This window comes from Bradysia coprophila, unplaced genomic scaffold (genome assembly GCF_014529535.1).
Source record: "Bradysia coprophila strain Holo2 unplaced genomic scaffold, BU_Bcop_v1 contig_248, whole genome shotgun sequence".
Classification (NCBI taxonomy): domain Eukaryota; kingdom Metazoa; phylum Arthropoda; class Insecta; order Diptera; family Sciaridae; genus Bradysia; species Bradysia coprophila.
In genome coordinates this window covers 145,711-165,154 of record NW_023503509.1, presented here as the reverse complement: position 1 = coordinate 165,154, position 19,444 = coordinate 145,711, and the positions used below count along the sequence as shown (strand labels likewise).

General features: G+C 35.0%; 1 protein-coding gene across 5 annotated transcripts in view; it reads left to right on the top strand.

Annotated features, from left to right (window-relative positions):
* Positions 1-3,531: 3,531 nt before the first annotated feature.
* LOC119078357 (adenylate cyclase type 2) overlaps positions 3,532-19,444 on the top strand; it is a 71,970-nt gene continuing 56,057 nt past the window's right edge. For 2 of the 5 annotated variants that reach the window (XM_037185861.1, XM_037185857.1), the window contains exons 1-2: positions 3,532-4,167; positions 15,267-15,595. In XM_037185861.1, the coding sequence (XP_037041756.1) occupies positions 15,514-15,595 (82 nt within the window). In that variant the 5' untranslated portion in view covers positions 3,532-4,167; positions 15,267-15,513. The remainder of the gene's footprint in view (positions 4,168-15,266; positions 15,596-19,444) is intronic. The other 3 variants (XM_037185860.1, XM_037185859.1, XM_037185858.1) reach the window with 3 other exon arrangements.

The following is a 19,444-nucleotide window of genomic DNA, read 5'->3' as shown; positions in this document are numbered from 1 at the left end:
CCTCAAACATCGCACACATGTATTACTCATTTACATAGGCTCTGCTGTAATCTACTATTAATCGGTGGATTTCAATCTTGTACTTCATTTTTTTTACATGCATTTTATTATATAAAGGACCATATTACCAAGGGCTTGTCATTGTTTTTGTCGTCGTTATTGATAACAGATGATAACAGCCGTATGTGACAAGTTAAAGTTGAAAGTTGGAAAGTTGAAACACATTTATAATAAAATTTTCATATCTAGCTCAGTTAAATTAATTAGTTAGTCCCCAGTTAACTGGATTTTACACTCGCTCAATTTTGAAAACCGACACATTTTCTGTTTCGTGGTTTACTGTTTTTTTTTTGTGAATTTTGCATGTATTTTTATGTGGAGAAATCAGAAACTCAAATAAAACAGAAACAGAAAATGTGTCGGTTTTCAAAATTCCTTGTGTGTACATACAAATGACAAATCAGCAGTAATAGGTGATTATCAAGACCAGCTGAATAATTGGTCTTTTTTCTCTCAAGGACAAGATTTTTGTTTTCACAGGCGAGGCGGTAAGTAAATCAACAGTTTTTCGTCGGCGTGGTACAAGTTCAAGAGGCTCCAATTTTACCACATAACAAGTTTAAGTCTAAGTGTTGTTACTGCTGTGTATCAACTATTAGAGTACTAGTTTCGAAAACTTTATTACATAAATACAGATAATTATTGTTTGCATTTGTAGTTGAGCCCAGATTCACCGGTGAATGAGTCCTATACTCTACCTCTGAAGTAGATATAATTACTCCAAACATTATAAACGAGGAAGGAACATATTAAATTTAATGTTTAATAGGGCGTCTCATTAATTACTTCTGTGAAGAATTGAAATGGATTGAGGGTCCCTTCAATGGACTGAAATCAAAAACAGTTATGCTCAAAACAAACGAGGCATTGAAAACGTGTTTTGGTCCTAGCTTTCATTGACAGATGCAGCAATCGCGATTTTGAATAGAAAAAGTTCTTACTTCATTTGACAGTTTCGAAAATTTCGTCATGAAAAATAGGACCAAAACACGTTTTCAATGCCTCGTTTGTTTTGAGCATTAGGCCTCCAATGAGCCCATTGTGCTAACACAGGTACATAACTTAACATAATTAGAAATATTTATGTTAAATGAGAGTAGATTGTCTTCTGTTTATTAAGAGTGAATTTGACAAGAGTTCGATGGAGATCCCCAAAAGTTCTTGCTTATTCGAACCGCTGGACTTTACCAATTTCAGTCTGTGTCAGGGAGATGTTGAATGCGAACCGGTGAATAATGATTTTTTAGAATAGCTTTGGCAAACGAAACACAATCCATATGAAAATTATGGGTTTTTTGGAGGGCAATAAGGCAAAAAAAGTTTGCCTATAAAAACGGCTTTATAATCCCTACTTAGAGGAACGATATTAGTATATTACTTACCTGCTTCCAATTTTCTGTCTTGACTAATTGGTAGGTTGTAGCACTAGCCGAAGGCAAGGGCTATAATCTCACGTGTCAAAACAAAAATTTGGAAGCAATTACGTACTTTATTTTACTTGTGTAATGTCTTTTTCACACTAACTAGTTAGAAAAAATAGTTCTAATGCAGAGGGACGAAATCCGCTTAACGAAGCCAGCATCCTGACCGTTTTTTTTTAATTTCTATAATTTATATTGTTCACTATAAAATAAAGCCACGCTGTCGAAACGCCGCCGTTGTGGCGACGCCGCCGGTGTGCCGTCGCCGCCGATTTACGGAAACTCACGCCGCCGCCGCTGATTTACGGAAACTCACGATCAACCATATACCGGCGCACACGTCTAGACACAATGAAAATGCAATGCCCTGAATCTCACTACCTTCTGACGATTATTCAGAAAATGAAATAATCAAACTAGTGGTTTGAATCCACAATGACGCTTTAAAATGACAAAGAAAGCATCTGCTGTACGACAGATCTGTTATGAAGTTCCTAAAAGGTGTTCGCTAGTGCTCCGAAAACCAAAATTTCACGTCGATTCGATTTCTATACACGACAGTTGTTCCACTCCGTACCTCTTCCATCAACAATACAAACTTTGCTGAAATAATTTACATTTAACTAATTGGAATTTAAATGTTCTAAACGTTATCCGATTCACACTAGGAGAGTGATTTGATACTCACATGCATGCAATCGTAAATAAGTGTAGCAACAAAAAGAATTTCCATTTCGTTTTTTGTGTAACGTGAAGCTGAGTTTGAAAAAATCATAAAAAAATTTTTTTGTTTGCATCTCGATTCGTTAATTTTTTACGAGCTCAACAACAAATTTCTGCAGAACAAATGTGTAACATGTGTGAGAGTATACGGAGCACTTTGTATCTACTTAGTTTGTATTTAGACTAATTAAATTAGCACCTCGAAAATGTTTAGCATCATAGTAGAAGCTGGAAAAAAATCTTTTTATTCCACATTAGTTGTTCGTGTTCTACAAGTGCTTGGGTTTTCAAATAATTTCTTCGCCAATTCTATAGTTTGAACGAACGCAGAGGAGATATGCAAGCTCTCGTATCCAAAGGTACATAATAGCTTAACAAAACGCACCTGTCATTAGAGACTAATTTCATCGTCGTCATTATGCAATCAGCTGATTTTATTGTTTTGTCAATTCTAATCACATTATGAACCACAACTGCCTGCGGTGAGACATAATACCTTTTCAATTTTCAATTTTTGTGTGTATATTACTATATGTATGTAACAACAACAAAAGTGCTCCGCATCAATAAAACTAAAAAGACAGCAAAAATTGTCATCATCTCTATGCAAACATATACAAATACAATGAGAAAAGCACCACACATTTTCCTTGTCATCAGCAATTTTCGTATCTCTGAGCCTCACTCACTGTTTACATTTTATTTAATTTTATATACGAACGAGAAAAAAGCGGTGTACACATCACAGTGTATATAGTACTGAGGGAGCTGCGGGAATCCGTTCTATAAGACATTCCGTCCATACAAAATTGAATAAAACAAAAGAAACTGAAAACTTCCGAATTTTTCGTCTGAAGTCCCAAGAACAGTCAATGATTTTAATATTGCTCATCAATGTGCTGCAAAGGGATTGACAAAGAGCATAGTAGAGGAGTTCACTTTTTTCGTTGTTGACAATATTCTAGTTTGCACTACGGTTTTTTAGTTATCTGTAAAATTAGAACATTTGAACGTTAAGAATAACAAATATTAAAAAAAACACGAATGATTCAGTCGATGGCCGTATGTTTCGTTTGAATTGATTTTTGAAACGCCTGTAATATATATTAGCGGGTTTACTGATTGACTGGTAACAACAATGTTTAACTACTATCTGTTTGAGTTATCGGTATTTGGAATGCTTATTTTTGTTCATATTACGTATTCCCTCAGCTCCCTAGTAGTGATGGCATTCGGAGACATATACCACCAACAACAACAAACTCGTATAAAAATTCAGACCGATATACAATGCGAAGCGAGTTTGAATAGTAGTATATTCAGCGAGTATATTCAGTCTGCGTCCAACAGTTTCCGTGAGCGTCTCGACGTTCGGATGAAAAGTTCGCTTGACTTTCAATCGGTATAATAGAGAAAATACTTTTACGTGTTTGGAACGGTTCAACAGAGTAATAATCGTTTTTCGTTTTCAAAATTTTGATTTGAAATGTGATTGAACGTAAACGATAATAGTGAGGTGATGATTATGAAATTTAAAAAAATTTAAATGAGAAAAGAAAAGAAAAAATTAAATTGAAATGAATGGGTGAACGTTTCTATTAAAAGTTATCGAAATAAATGTGAAAAAAAAATTATCAAAATCTTCGAAGAGTGCGTCTTATAATTCTAACACAACATACACTCGAACAGCTATTTTCGGATAATATATTTTTGCTGGATTAATTTTTTATGATACACACACTTCGTCTAAATAATATTTTTAAATAAATATTGTGCGAGGTTTTTGTTGTTGGATAAAAAACGAAGATATTTAAAATTGGTGACTCGCGAACAATCGTGGTCGTCTTTTGATTAAGCTGTTTGTGTTTTTTTTTCATTCGTGTTAAATGTTGACATAAATATTACACAAACTACAAATTGTGGCTTTTACATTTTCGATGACTTAATTTGGACATGAAAGCCGGTATATGCGACAAAAAATGTTGTCGCTAGCTTTCTTATAAGCAGATTAGCTTTTACCCAAAAAAAAAATTGCTTCTAATGACTAGCATTTATTCAGAATCCATTCTATATCACCGTTGAAACACTTAAGATTCTATGCGTACAGCGGGACGGAAAATATTGTCGCATTTCGTTGAACTAAAATAAATTTCAAAATGTGACTGTAACACAATTCGTGCTGACAGTAAGGTTAAAGTTTAGCAAATCTCAACACTCGAATTTGTAATTTCATTGCTTGACATGACAAGTTGTTTTATGAGATATGGTTAAGGAAGCTGGCGTGTAATTAGGGCATACTAGCTTACCCGTGTGTACATGTTCGTTCTTGCGGATGCATAATTTGATGTTAGTTTTAATGAAGATGTCTGCTATACTGTTAGGTGACATTCACTAGACAATGTGGGTGGAAGTTGCTTGTTGCATCCTTATAATCTAAAATGTTTTGTATTGACTTAAACCAGTAGGAAAAAGTAGTGACATTGCTCAGGAGATCTGAATTTATTAAAACTCTGACCATGGCAGTTTTTTAATAAAATGCATTTTCTGTATACAAAATCATAGAATTTAACTTTCTCATACCTGATCGCGAGAACCATTCATAAGTGGAACCGCACCTGAATTTTTCAGATGTGAAAATTTTTCACAAGCTACAGTCGCGCCTGTAGCTTTTATAAGTGTTTCGCCTTATAACAATAAAATCTATTACTTCCTATGTTTCAAGTAGCACAAATACACAAATCTAGCACTTCTATCATGCTTTCCTATATAAGAGAACATTGGCCAGAGCTCATCGCTTATTATTATTGTCGTTGTCGATAGCAGATGCCTAGCCGAAATATTAACTTATCTTATAATTTTGACGAGCTTATTTTGTTGTGGAAAAAACCACTACTTCCCCTCTCCTTTATATATGTTCAAGGATTTAGGAAAGTTCCATTTTTGGGAAGTTAAGACGTTATTGACGACTTTCCATATGCAAATTGCAATCTATTTTTACGAAAGCTTTGTGTGACATGCCTGTTTCATATGTGACCAATAAATGATTTTTTTTCTGGACCAGAGCACTGAGGTCATGCGGTAAACGATGGCTTTTATTTAACTAAAATCCGTCGCGTAAAAAATTAATTATTTTTTTGTTGTAGCGATATCTTTCATTGAAATAGTGAATCAAACTGTAGGCGTTCCTACAACTTCTTTGTTCTAGACAGACACTATATACATTTCTTAGATTTTCGACCAATTTTTCTGGCTGACATTTGGACTTTTAATGAGTCTAAGTTGCCGGAAGTCAGTTTCTTAAAATAAGCAATGGATCGATGGTCCAGTGACTTCTCTGTGTCGGAACTATAGAACTGCAGGGAATTCTTGTGATTTTGTTTATAATATTTGCAACAAGTTTGGTTACTACTTCAGGTGGTGCGATTACTTCAGGTGGCGTGACTACTTCAGGTGGCGCGACTACTTCAGGTGGCGCGACTACATCAGGTGGCGCGATTACATCAGGTGGCGCGACTACTTCAGATGGCGCGACTACTTCTGGTGGCTCCCTGCCTTTTGAAATAGTGACAAAAGATGTTGCAAAAACATTTTCCCTTTACGAATTTTGCAACTACTTTAGCAGCTACTTCAGGCGGAGGTTCTTTTTTTTGTTAGGTCGTTGTAAAATCGTGTTTGATTACTTTGTTCACATTTATATTTTGCCTGTAATTCTGATATCGCTTCCTCATCAGTTAAAACTCAAAGTTTCGTTGTAGTAAAACACACAACAAAAGATTTTTGATCCATTCAACTAAATTTTACCTCTCTTACAACAAAAGAACATTTTCTTCTGCTCAACTCAATCATTCGTTCTGAAGCTGTTGAAAGTTTAAATTTCTATGGACACAATCAGCGTTCCAACAACGGTGCAACAAAGCCAATAATCAGAGTGTAGAATGTTGCTGCTAAATTTCTTGAAAACACTTCACTCTCACGACTCTAGCATCTTTCCATGGAAGACTCTTTCACCTTTACTTACAGTCGAGATAAATGCCTTAAGAATTGTCTGAAATTAATTTTCGTTTGAAAGTCACCCATTGTGTGTAACTATACTACAGAAAAACTAATCTCAAACATTATCGAAGACTATAAAGCTTAACACAAAGTCAAAAATTCTTCTGATTAAGCACTTTGAAAACTTACAACTTTCGTACATACTGTTCTGTGTACTGTACACCGTTCAAAGAGTTTTAATGAAAAGCATTGTTCGGCACTGTTTCTTACGAATCAGGTTAAGTTAATTGAGATAAACTGGTTTGCATGCACAGAAGACCATTTATGAACTTTGAAACTAGTCAATTCAACTAACTCGCAACATCCGCAACTTATTCACTGATAAATACATTCGTCTGACCTAGCCACCGTGGAAAGAGAGACGTAAAGTTCGACTTATGGGTGCACCCATAAATCTTCATTTTGGATTATTATTTCGATGATGATATGTGTAAGTGACTTTGGAGTAACGGTGGTCGGTGGGGAATAATTCAAATAAGAGTTATGTCATGAGTGGACGGGAAAATCGTCGATATGGGTTGATATGGAGAGAAAGAAACGTAAACTTATGAATAGATTAAGGAAGGTTATCCTAATTGAATTCATTATTGAAGTGGGGATAAGCAGAACAAAGCTTTCCTGGTAGGCTAATTTTCGCTTCATCGTTTTATAGAACACGGATACAAAACTCTTATTGAATTCTATTACTTCAAACATAAAGTTTCGAAAAATCAGGAGTAATTACTCAGGATAAATTTGACATTCTCACAGAACCTGCGAATCAATAGAAACAGCGACTACGAAAAAAACGTTCATCTTCAGCCAATGCGGTTTAATCCAGCTAAATGTTTGTTAAAACTGATGAAGTAAAAGATTTTTTTTTGTCAATATGTTACAAACGTTTAAATCAATATGTAAATCTTCGCCTTGCCTCTGCCTCACGCTTGACCTACTTTCATCGAACACACTACCCCCATCTCACTTAATATGAGGACATCCTCATAAAATGGAAGAAAATGAAAGCCTTTGTGCTACTTTCTTCACGCACCTCTCACGCACAATAAGTGAAGACGGGAAAGTTCAAATAAAATTCATTCAACGATTTTGTGTTGTGGTATCCACACACCGTATTACGTTTAACATACAACCTTAAAACAATATACGAACGAACGGTTACCACATGTACTCTATGTAAATAATTGGTCTGAAACGAAATTATAGCAAAACTTCTGAATTTTGTTTACAAATTTAGTACCAACAAAGCGTGTACACCGAGAGAGAGTGAGAGATACTCCAATTTGAACTAGTATACAGAAATTATACGTATTAGAACATTCAACAATCATTCTAAAGTTCATTCAAGCAGACCAGAATAAAACGATGAATTAAATTATATTTCCAATTATCAAATTGAAAGGAACATTTTCAAATGGACGTTAATTATGTATCGAGCTGTTTTACATTCGGAATAAAACTTTTCATGTTGTCGGTGTATCAGGTTTTTTCTTCTTCTGTTCCATTCCATTTGTTTATTTTTGTGTACGTTTATGATAGTATCATGCAATGGGTGTACAGTGTATATATATCATCGTTTTGTTGTTATAAACCATACAAGTCGTTCGTTCGTTCGTTATATATGGATTATTTTCATTGAATTGATTTTCATTTTCATTTTGCTAAACCTACAAGAAATTGAAACTTTATAACCCATAGTATAATGTAAGGTTGTTTGCAGGATCGCTCTAGTTGAGCCATGAAATGTGTACATACTTCGATATACATATATTTACATACAAACAGAACCAAGTCGGCGGGCGTGTGAGTAGTTTATTAAGTGGGTGGATGGTCTTTTAATATTGCATGTATGATGGTAGGATATTATAAACGGAGCATATTTTCGTCACAGACCTTAACCTTATGTTTGAATTTGTGATCATTTTGATTGATTGTGTATGACATTGTTTAGGGTTTGGTTTTGATGGCCTATAATATATACGCACGGTTCATCATGAACTTTGTGCTTAATAACTTAACCCATAAAACAAAATTACTAGCTGCACAACCGAGCCCTTTTTGTAATAAAACATGGAATTATGAATATAATGTGTACGAAGTCGTCGAAATTGATGTAAATTATTTATCGAGGATAAACAACGATTGTTATTTAGATATGTTGGGTATATATCCTTCAGACGTCTTACTTCCGAGCAAGTTCAAGGATTTGTGTTTTGTAAATGTTACTTAGAAATGTGTATATTACGGCAAGTGGATGTCGTGTCTTCCCAATGTAATCTTCTCTGTCCGCCTACGTCAACACATTTGAATTCATTTCAATAATATTGACAATTTGAATGCCACTTTTTCGATACAAATATCCTGTTCGTTCGACGGATTTTATATGGCAGAAAATGCACAAAAAAAAATCTTTTCAAAAAAAAACCCTCAAGTAATGAACATCATCACCACTCTAACAGGTTAATTTTAAATGCCCCAGGCATTTATGCTCTGTGCGCTTCTTCTCGGGGAATAATTACAAGCTTATGCTTTCGTTCCTCATTTCAATGTTATACTCGACACAACCTTTACGGTTTGAATGAATTTTTAATTTACACTGCAAGGTAGCGTAAGATTGCCGACCAGTACGGTACCCACAGAAATTCCTCTGAGACAGTTCAAGTCAGATTTTTAAAATCCCATTTATTCATTTTAAATGGTGATGATGACGATATAATTGGTTCTTTATCACTTTAAACTTTCAGCCAATTGGTGAAACAGAGGTTGCAGCTGCAGGCCCATGCCGTTCAATCGTTTTTATTCACAACAAAATTAATTTTATCGCATATCCGGTTTTAATTGCGGATTTAATTAATAAATTGAAAGAGCTCTCATTATGAAATTATTATTGGAACCGTCCACGTAAATAAACCGCATCTCTAGTACACTCCTCGTTTACCGTTACCGTCGATATTAATAATCTCATTCCGTAGAAAAATATTTATCACCAACAGCGACGGTGGTTTTATTTCTAAAGTCAATAGTACCAATAGAGTGTGAAAATCGTTCAAAGTGTTGACAAGACGTAGAGTTTATGGGTAGTGGGTGGATGTTGATGGAATTGTGGCAATAAATCAATGTAGCAGTGAACTTTGTCATTAAATCTGTTACTTCTTTTGACCAAAAATTTGCCTAAGAATCTTTTACTTCATTTGTTTTAACAATCCGTTATTTTGCAAAATACAAATCTAGCCAAAGATTTTCGCTTAGTTTTGCGATTGTTGTCGATAACATATGACCAGAAATTTCGGAAGAAAAGTCGTTTGAAGCATTTAGTCGATTTAATCGATTATTTACATAAAAACAGGCCAAAAGTTGAAATGTGTACTTGTTAATTTTGTTGATTCGAGGCGAAGTCGAGGTCTATGTACTTATGTAATGTACTTTATCACATACGCGCGGTGTTCGGATGTCAAAATTACTTAACTAGAAGTTTAATTCAAAAATTACACTTCAGGTCTATGTCGTTGTCTCGTTTTCGCTTATGTGATAAAATAGAGTACACACTTGTCACTATCAGTCTCGGCAAGCCTCGACTTCTTCGTGACAAGTGTGTAATGGACTTTACATGCTGTTAAAACTTGAACCAATTTTTTTGTTTTCCCTAGGTGTGAATAAGCCACTTTCGATCCTAGGGAAAGCAAAAACATGTAAATGGATTTGACATGTTGACGGCGTCGAAACTCGAAAGTGCGATTATTTTCGGCTACGCCTCGGATCAACAAATTTCACACGAAAATCCTAATTTTCATCTTTTAACTGTTACAAACAAAGAAGTCATAAGTTGAAACGAGGCGAAGCCGAGGTCAATAAAGACATGAAAACGAGATAGGACTTTTCTGTTTTATTCTTAGTTATGTAATAGATCTAACATGCCTTTGAGCCCTAAGTGAATTTTCTTGTTTTCAGTAGAGTTGTAATAAGCTACTTTCGACCCGAGAGAAAACAAAAGAATGTAAAAGTGATTTTCCAACGACGAAGACATGACATTTCTGAAATTAATATCATTCAGGTCAGGACATTGACAGTCCCCCCGAATAATGAACAATTTATCCTTTGAACTTAACCTTTCGTAATTTCTCATTCCTTATAAACATTACAGCGGCCAAAAAGTCTTGTGGAGACGAAAACTTTTTTCCTATCTTATTATCAATTCGCACGGGTACAACGATTCTAATAAAATTCCATGTTATATTTCACTGATTATATAATACCGTCGTCGTCGTCGGTTGCGTAGGTATATATCCCACAAATAAAATTATGCAAAATTATTATTCATGCTTTTTATTCAGGTTGTTGAATGTCTTTTAGCTTGGCTCAATATTTACCATGTTTATGAATACTTTTCGAGTTGTTGGTGTGTAAAATTTTTAGAGCGTTATGTATACTACACCGGTTAGTATATAGATAATATAGGAGGAGGTACACACAACATCAACATACCCTATTGTTGTGGTAATATTCCGAACGAATTTATAGTAAAAATATTTTTTTTTGTATTAATTAACGGCAACAACGGTATAATTTCCTCGGTTGCCCAGAAATTCTTTTCGGATTATATTTTCTGTTGAATTCATGATTTTCCGAAACGAAAACCCGAATTTATTGTAAAAATAAAAATGCTCACAACCGACCACAATTTATACACACGAATTGTTCGAGACCGAATCTCATTTAAATGCCATGGAGAGTGTAATATTAATTAAGATTCCAATCTATTTGTATCAAAATAGTTATTGCCTTACGGGAGCCACCCGTATATATACATAATGGCTTTGCCTTGGATGAGTAATCAACACCCTCGTTAGCCCACTACATATAAACACTCTCTCGTTGCACGACAAAACGAAGTCTTTATGGATCATATGACTTTCCACGGCACAGAAAATATACCGTGTCATGTAAATGTAAAGGAACTAGTCAAAAATCGATGAAGAGTTTATGAGGAAGGAAATTGAATCACTTTTACGATAATTTGAACACTAATTCAATGTTTGTGCCATGTTTATTGAACTATATAACTTACAGGCACATGAAAAATGTTATTCAATTAAAGCCATCGCCGGTGTACGGATGTGTGCGTATATTTAAGTATAAATTGATTTTCTTCAAATTACACATTTAATCAACCCATCATCGATTAAACAGATTTTCCTGCAGATTTATTAATTGTTTGCTAATCACGAAAATAAATTGGGTACACATAACACTCAGCTCATAATTATGTACTCAGTGTACACATGACACTGCGGATGTATCGTGTGTACTGGAAGTGAGATGAGTAAACATCTTCTGTTATTTCAGAACACGAAATTTATGCCTACGTTATTTTACGATAAGCGTGAATGGTATACGTATGTACACACGGACGTATGTATGAGTGCAAAGAAGAGAAAGAAAATGTGGGATAAGTGGATAAGTAAAAAATTTATGAAGGTCACAACATAAAGCGAATCCCACTGTGTTCTTGTGTGTTGTGTTGAGTAATTTGTTTACGAAGGGACCTAGTTTGGTGATATTAAACGCACATCAGTTCCATCCACACTTCGTATCTGTGTATACTTTTCAATAACAAATTGCTATCATTTGCAAGGACTCAATCTGAAAATTGTATTTTTTATAGAGAATCAGAGACGTGTGTAGTAGAGCGTTTAAAAAAAATCCGTCTCAGAACATTCGGAGGAATGTCGATTTCGTTACTAGAACATCTTCAAAAAAATCGATCCTGAGTCGCTCAACGCACTCGAAAAAGTATGTGTTACTATGAGTTTCAATGCGTTCCAATGCGTTCCAATGCGTTCCAATGCGTTACCATGTGTTTCAATGCGTTTCCATACGTTTTCATGTAAACTTTGATTGTTTTGCGCGATTCAAAAACAATTTTTTGTAAATTATGAGATTGACATGAGAAACGAAGTCGACATTCCTCCGTAAGTCGTGCCCTTCCCAAAGTCTACAAAAAATGTTTTTTGATTCAACGTGAAACAGGTACATTTGATGAAAATTTATATAATTACCCTTAGCTGAAAGCGGCACCGGCGTCGACATTATTATCGTACGTCTTAGATAACTCAGAACGAGTCGTTTACAACGTTAAATTCATACATTGAACCATTAGCTCTTGAGATACTAGACGTTTCATAGTCTCACTATTGGAGTTGACTCGATTTACATCTGTCACTCATTTCAGCCACATAAAATGATTTTCCACGCTTGTTCAAAAATTGTAACCCTGGAATACATATCAGACGATTCAAGTGCTTGGTTGATTCGTACATTTTCAGTTGTTTCTTTTGAATTTGAGGCGCAGCGAAACATTTAATCTTTACTCTCCCTCTCACGTCGTAGCAGTTCACGATCCCATCTTCAGTGAAAAATCAATGACAGAAGTTTGAAGCTTCACTCACGGCCAAGGTCAATTAACCGATATAAAAATATCCCAAGTTCAAAGTACACGTCCGGGGTCCCATAAAATAATACGAATATTTTATTTAATCATCGTAGCGTGATGTTCACATTTATTTTCAGAAAACTGTGTGTAAATTCCGTTTGTAATTGTACAGATAATCCAAAATTAAATTCCTTATCTAAACAAAAGAGTACGTGTAATATGATTTTAAACGGTATGAATATAATCATCGCTGTCCGGCTACTCCTAATCATATCAATAGAACTTACTAAATACAAATATTTCGATCACATGACCTTATCACTACGAAGAGCACTTTACTAATCCGTAGTGTGGTCACCAAAGAAAAAAAAAATTAAATTTACTATCATGACCGGAGAAGTAATTTGATAGTCATTATCATTTAACGGGATCAACCTAGCGCACAACATTCGATTTTATTTCCCATTTCGTAGAATCAATAGTTAATTTATGGAGTAAATATGTGTGTTTTACGCGTCATGTTTTCTCTCATAATCATTTTATTAGTTCATACGGACACGTTGATAGGGACACATTAGACACGATGTCTGCAGCATATAAGTTACGGTTGGATTCGATGAAGAAAATTGAGGAATACAAAGTCGAGTTTTATTAAAAGAAAACAGAAAAATTGAAAAATATTAAATTTCGTTGTTGACCATGGTTCAGCATCAGCAATTAAAATTTATTTTTAGTTTTTTGCAGTGAAAAATTCAGTTCAAAAACTTTGGTGTTCCACACGCGCGTACTGTAATTAGTACGAAAATTGTGTGTTTTCTTATCGCTCACAAAAGCTTGCGCCACGCGCCATTCAACAAAATATTGCGAAACCGAAGAAAACATCAATGGACCTATTGATGGTTGAATGAATTCATTTGCATATTCACATTACACATTCGAAAATTACATCACCAAGTCGGTTGCTAATTGTTAGCATTATTATTCGAATAATTGTGTTAGAATTCTGGGAAATTTTCGTAGATTTCTATTTTAACTCTTTTCACGCAAATATGTATGTGGAGATATCAGCTTTGTTGCCAGGGATCAAGGAAATCCTCACTTGAGATTTCAGGTTCTCTGATTTTTGAATCAGGGTTGAAATTGATGGATGTTCATTCGGCTTTGTGCGGTGTTAGGAAGTCTTTGGGAAGTTGTAGGTTTAACTAATTGTTGCGTACTTGGTCGAGTGGTTATTTGAAGGATGTATCTGTCGTCTGTGTATTCAACGTCTGATTTGTCTGATGAGATTTTGAAGAGGTTTAATATTAAGGTGATCGATGTTGGTGTTTTGGGATTAGTAGGTTCAGTTCCTAGTGAGTTTGTTCCAGGTAGTGATAATGAGAGGAAGGTGCAGATGAATTGGGACCTTCCGTTGGTCAATATCAGGTTTAGCGAGATGTTTGAATATAGTGATCTGTTGATCGTGCGAGACTACTTGCGTCATCTACTAAAGAATCTTCAAAGTGGCTGCAGGTTGTCCCGTCGAGTCAGCTAAGTTTGCTACTAGATAACAATGCTGCGAGAATTGCTGTTGGTGTGCGTTTAGGATCCCAATTGTGCGAGGAGTACATTGGCTCCTTCATACATTAAACTTCTAAAAAAGCACGGTCAATTGCAGAGAAAACGGAGAGATTAAAACATAATCATTTTAGAAAACTTAAGAAAACTTATTTATTCACCCCGCTTGCTTTTGAATCTTTAGGCTGCATTGGTGAAGAAACAATAAAGAAATTTGTCACGAAATTAAGAGCATCAGGGGAAAGCGTTTAACAGATTTCCTATTGCAAATTTCAATTGCTATTCAAAGGGCGAACGCAGCATGCATTCTTGGAACATTGGGAAGAAATAGAGTAGACGATTTTTATTTATTGTAATTTCGGTTTTTTAAAAGATCGTTTTTTGAAATTTGAGCAGTCTTTTCGCTTATCTTGTAATAAATAGAGTTTTCACTAGTAACTCTATTACGTCCATTGTTTAAAGTATCGTCAAGTGTTTGGTATACAACATCTATTACTTCAATAGTTTTAACATAAGTTTTGCTATTGAGTGAATCCTAATAGTAGTTTCTTTATTATTTTGATCGTTGTTGTCGGCAAATGAAATATTATACATCTGATTGGACATGAATTAACTAACACTTGAGAACTCTGATTGCCCAACAGCATTTCTAAATTAATTGCATTCACTTCAGCTCGTTAAAATGTGACAGAAAAACGTTACATGAATTGATTCTGAAGTGATCACCATAACAACGTTATAGCGAGAATTAAAATTATTTTTTCTCTCTCGCTTTCCTTCGATCATGATAGAATTTCCATCAAGCATAGGTTTCCCTTGATAATTACGAAAAGAATAGCAAAACGGTTTTCAACATATTGCTGCGTTTAATGTAGCGTTTGCATACGGAACATTTTAATTACCAGAAGTTTTTTTTTGTAACAGAAAAAAGGCTCCGGGAAATTGTACGTTAACTGACAAATTAACATCAAAATACCGTGTCCTCTATACATATATTCACGGAAGTATCCTTTTTATGTTTAAAACAGCTACAACAAAAACAAGGAACAATCAAATTTAAGTTCAACAATAACAACAACAACGGCAACAAAAATATTGTGCTTTCGATGTACCCAAAGAAGTGAAAAGTTATAATAAAAAAAAAAACGAAAAATAAAAATGAAATCAAATCGTTTGATAAAATCTCAGTGAAAAGCGTTAAAAGTATGCACAACGTTCTTTCGATATAAGTTTTAAAAAAAAATTCACACGAAACGAAAGCTCACAAAAGCAACAATGTACAAAAGTTGTAATACCAAAGACACCATGTTTCCGGATTCAATTCGAGAAGACGAAGAAGATTCGGACGTGGAAACGGGTGAGTTAACTTTAAAATTATTGTTCGCCATTTCATTGTTTACGTGTTTACGTTGATGACTGTCACAACGTTCGTCCCGTCTACGGTATTTTCGAATCAGAAATGAAAGTGTACACAAACAGCAAGCGTAATTAAATCTGCTTATCTTGTACTTCATTAGTTTCAACATTCGTTTAACCATATAAGCACATCAACTAGATGTGATTGCTCATTATTGTGGTCTTTGTCTTTAACAGATGTTTAAATAAGCCCAAATTCTTATTACAGGATTTTATTTTGATTCATTTTATTTCTGCCTAGCAGGATTACGCTTATTTCGTAGCTCTAAATCAATTTTGTTTAAACGTTCTACTTGAGATAATTTTGTGTTTTTTCTCTAGATTATTTCCCAAAATTTCTCAGAATTTTCTTCGACTGAGATATATTGAGAAAAGTCAACTGTGAAAATCCCAAGCAGAAAGTTGAAATAATTTAATCAAATAATTGCATTAGTGAGGTCACAGCTCTTATCAAAGTTCAACGAGGTTTTCTAGATTCTGAGAAATTTTCTGGAGGCCATATTTTCGACCGTTTATCATCACATCAAATTTTTTTAAATAATATTTGCCCCGGTAGTACTTGACCTCAGCTTTCCAACAAACTTATACACGCCCTTGCCTTCGCCACCTTACGGAAATGAAATCCGGACTATGAAACCCCATTTTTCGACTTTTTGCCACTTGCAACCAACCAGGTATGGAAGATCAAAAATATCTGAGACTGGTTCTGGGGGCTAGACACCACGGCCTATCTAGGCACATATAAAAAAGTCCCGGAATAAGTAGCGCCGATTTCGGTCAGGATTCATCTGAAAAACAGAAGACCGAAATCGGACGCATTTTCTATTGGAATTTTTTATATGTGCCCACTGCCCAGTAAGGTATTCGACCCCAGAACCCAAAACCACTTTAAAAAAAATTCTTCGAAGCTTGTGTGGCTTGTGTGCGGTGATCAAAAACCGAAAACTTGCACTTTTCTTACAAAAATTTATCCAGTTACACGAGCCGTACAGGGTCGTATGGGGTGTCATTAGAAAGGTAATTGCATGTACTTCCGGGGCAAATAGGGTCTAATTGGGTTTAAAAGTCATCCACCCCGAGATATGAAGTTTTCAACCGAAAAAAGACTGAAAACTTACACTTTTCTTACAGAAATTTCTCGAAATTCAGGCCGTAAGTGCGGTCGAAATTCAAAATGGAAAGTGCGGAGGTCTTTCTAACGTAGCAACTAAAAGACGAAATATTCAAATGGTACATGAAACGTACATGGTCGTGTGGGGTGTGATTAGAATTGCATGTACTTTCAGGGCAAATAAGATCTTATTGGGGTTTGGAAGCATCTACGACGAATTATGAGAAGTTGAAATGTTTAAGTGCTTATATTGAATCGCAGATGCAACCAAACTTCCGTACGCTCTACTTTCCATGAAATGATTTGGAGGGACTTAATTGAGCCATCATTTGATAGTTATAGTACTAGTTATAGTACTAGTTATAGTACTAGTTATAGTACTAGTTATAGTACTAGTTATAGTACTAGTTATAGTACTAGTTGTAGTACTAGTTATAGTACTAAAATGAGGAAGTATTAAATCTTTCAGCAGCTATTCGCACTCGGAAGCGAGTCGATACGTTTCGTGATTTATATTTTGTTTTAACAGAACGATTTGCCATTTTATAATCTTGATGAAAAATAATAATTTTTTGTGGAACCGACCGTACAAATTACTTTATTTGTGGGGTGTTTTTTTTATACTGCAGACATTGTGATGACATGACAGAGTGAAGTTAGTAAGAAAGGGGACTTTGTATTAACCGTTTTTTATGAAAGGAAAATTTTCCCGTTTTTTTTATTGTAAAATGCTAATGATTAAGGTCAAAGACGATGAGTAAATGAAATTTTGCTGCCATAAAAAAACGCTAAAACGTAATTAATTTTGAATTAGATTCGCAACTGATATATTCAAACGAATATACATATTTGATGAGGCACCGGTGACTGCCAGATAGCAGCGAATCATAATACAAAAAAAAACCTTCTGTCAGACACAGGCTCAGAGAACCCCATTAATTATTTCATTCTTCAATCTTCATCAAAAATAACATTTATTATCTCCACATTGATTTTATTATCGAAACGACAGACGTTTTGAATCGAAACGATACATCAAATCGATGGAGAAAAACTTTTAGTTTGGCATGTGAAATGAAGTTACTATAATAAATTTCAAGTTAGGCAAGGAATCGCCCAATTAATTCGATAGAATTAGGTCGATAAATCGTTTCAATCATCCGTCCAATTTCCAAATAAATCTATTCATTCTTGTGCCACCCATCATAATTACCAACAAAATCGTTCAGAAGTGAATGCATAAACATTGAGTCAAATAAAATTCGTGCATTGATTCATGTGTTCACTTCATTACGATTTTTGAGACACACGGTGTGTTTTCATTGCATAAACAGAAGAGTTTCATACAATTCATCTCATGTGTCATCTCTGGTTCATTTCAACGCACAAAATTTGTATAGTCCGTTTATATTGCTTTTAATTGACACCGTTACATTTTGTTTTGTGCGTGTGTGTTTCATTCTGTGATTAATGAGACATCACTGTCACGGTGTGCCTGAACCAAATTTAATCACAAATTTTTGTACCTCTGGTTGCTCTTCGCATTTCCCTGTTTTGGGTCATAACCATAGTATTTTACATGCTACATGCGTCGAAAACCGTACTTTTCATGTTTTAAGCACTTCTTTCGACGCCCTCAGCATGTAAAATGAAAAGTCTGATTTTCGTGTGTTTGTTGACCTCGGCTACGCCTCGGAGTTTTCTCACGAGAACTCTACTTTTCATCTTTTTATCCCTAGTCATGTAAAATACTATTACATGACTAGGGATTAAAAGATGAAACGTAGAGTTTTCGTGAGAAAACTCCGAGGCGTTGCCGAGGTCAACAAACACATGAAAATCAGACTTTTCATTTTTATCCCGAATTATGTAATGGGATCGTCGAAAGTAGTGCTTGAAACATGAAGAGTACGGTTTTCGACGCATGTGGCAAACAACTTTTGTTCGAGTGGTAGGGTGGCGCAGCGGGCGCTTTTCGAAATAATGTAGAAAATTATGTTTGTTTCATCGATTTGCATGCAGTTTCACGAGATTTATTTTCGTCCACTTTCACGTACCTCTTACAAATGCATGGACATCCAACATACATGAAACAAACATAATTTTTTACATTATTTCGAAAAGCGTCCGAAGAGAAATCAGAGGTGGAAAAATTATGGATTAAATTTAGTTCCGGCACACCGTGTGTGACGTCGTCGTCATCGCCACTGCCGCACAATGATCACAATAAATAAAGTAATTTTTTTGTGGAATTTTCCACACATGCAAAGCCCAATTAGAGTCATTATATGTTGTTGGTGTGATAAGCTTAGGCTCTGTAAATTCATTCATTCACACACACGCACATCGTACGAGCAAAACTTTGAAGCTAATCGTGCACGAGACATTAAAATACTGAACCACATTTTTCCTTCGTTTTATATCTTTATGAACCATCGACACAACGAGCTATTCATATACTCTTGACTGAATGACAGAATTCCACGAAGAAGTGAAGTGATAATTCCATACGAATCTCAAAGACACTGTGGATGTTGTAACACTGAGCTGATTGGAATGATGCTGCTAAGTAAATATATTTTGTGTAACATGTCAACGTTGAGATAAAAGCCGACTAATCAAATCATGAAGCGAATATAGTAGATAGTAATATGGTACGGTATCGTAGAATAGTCCGGC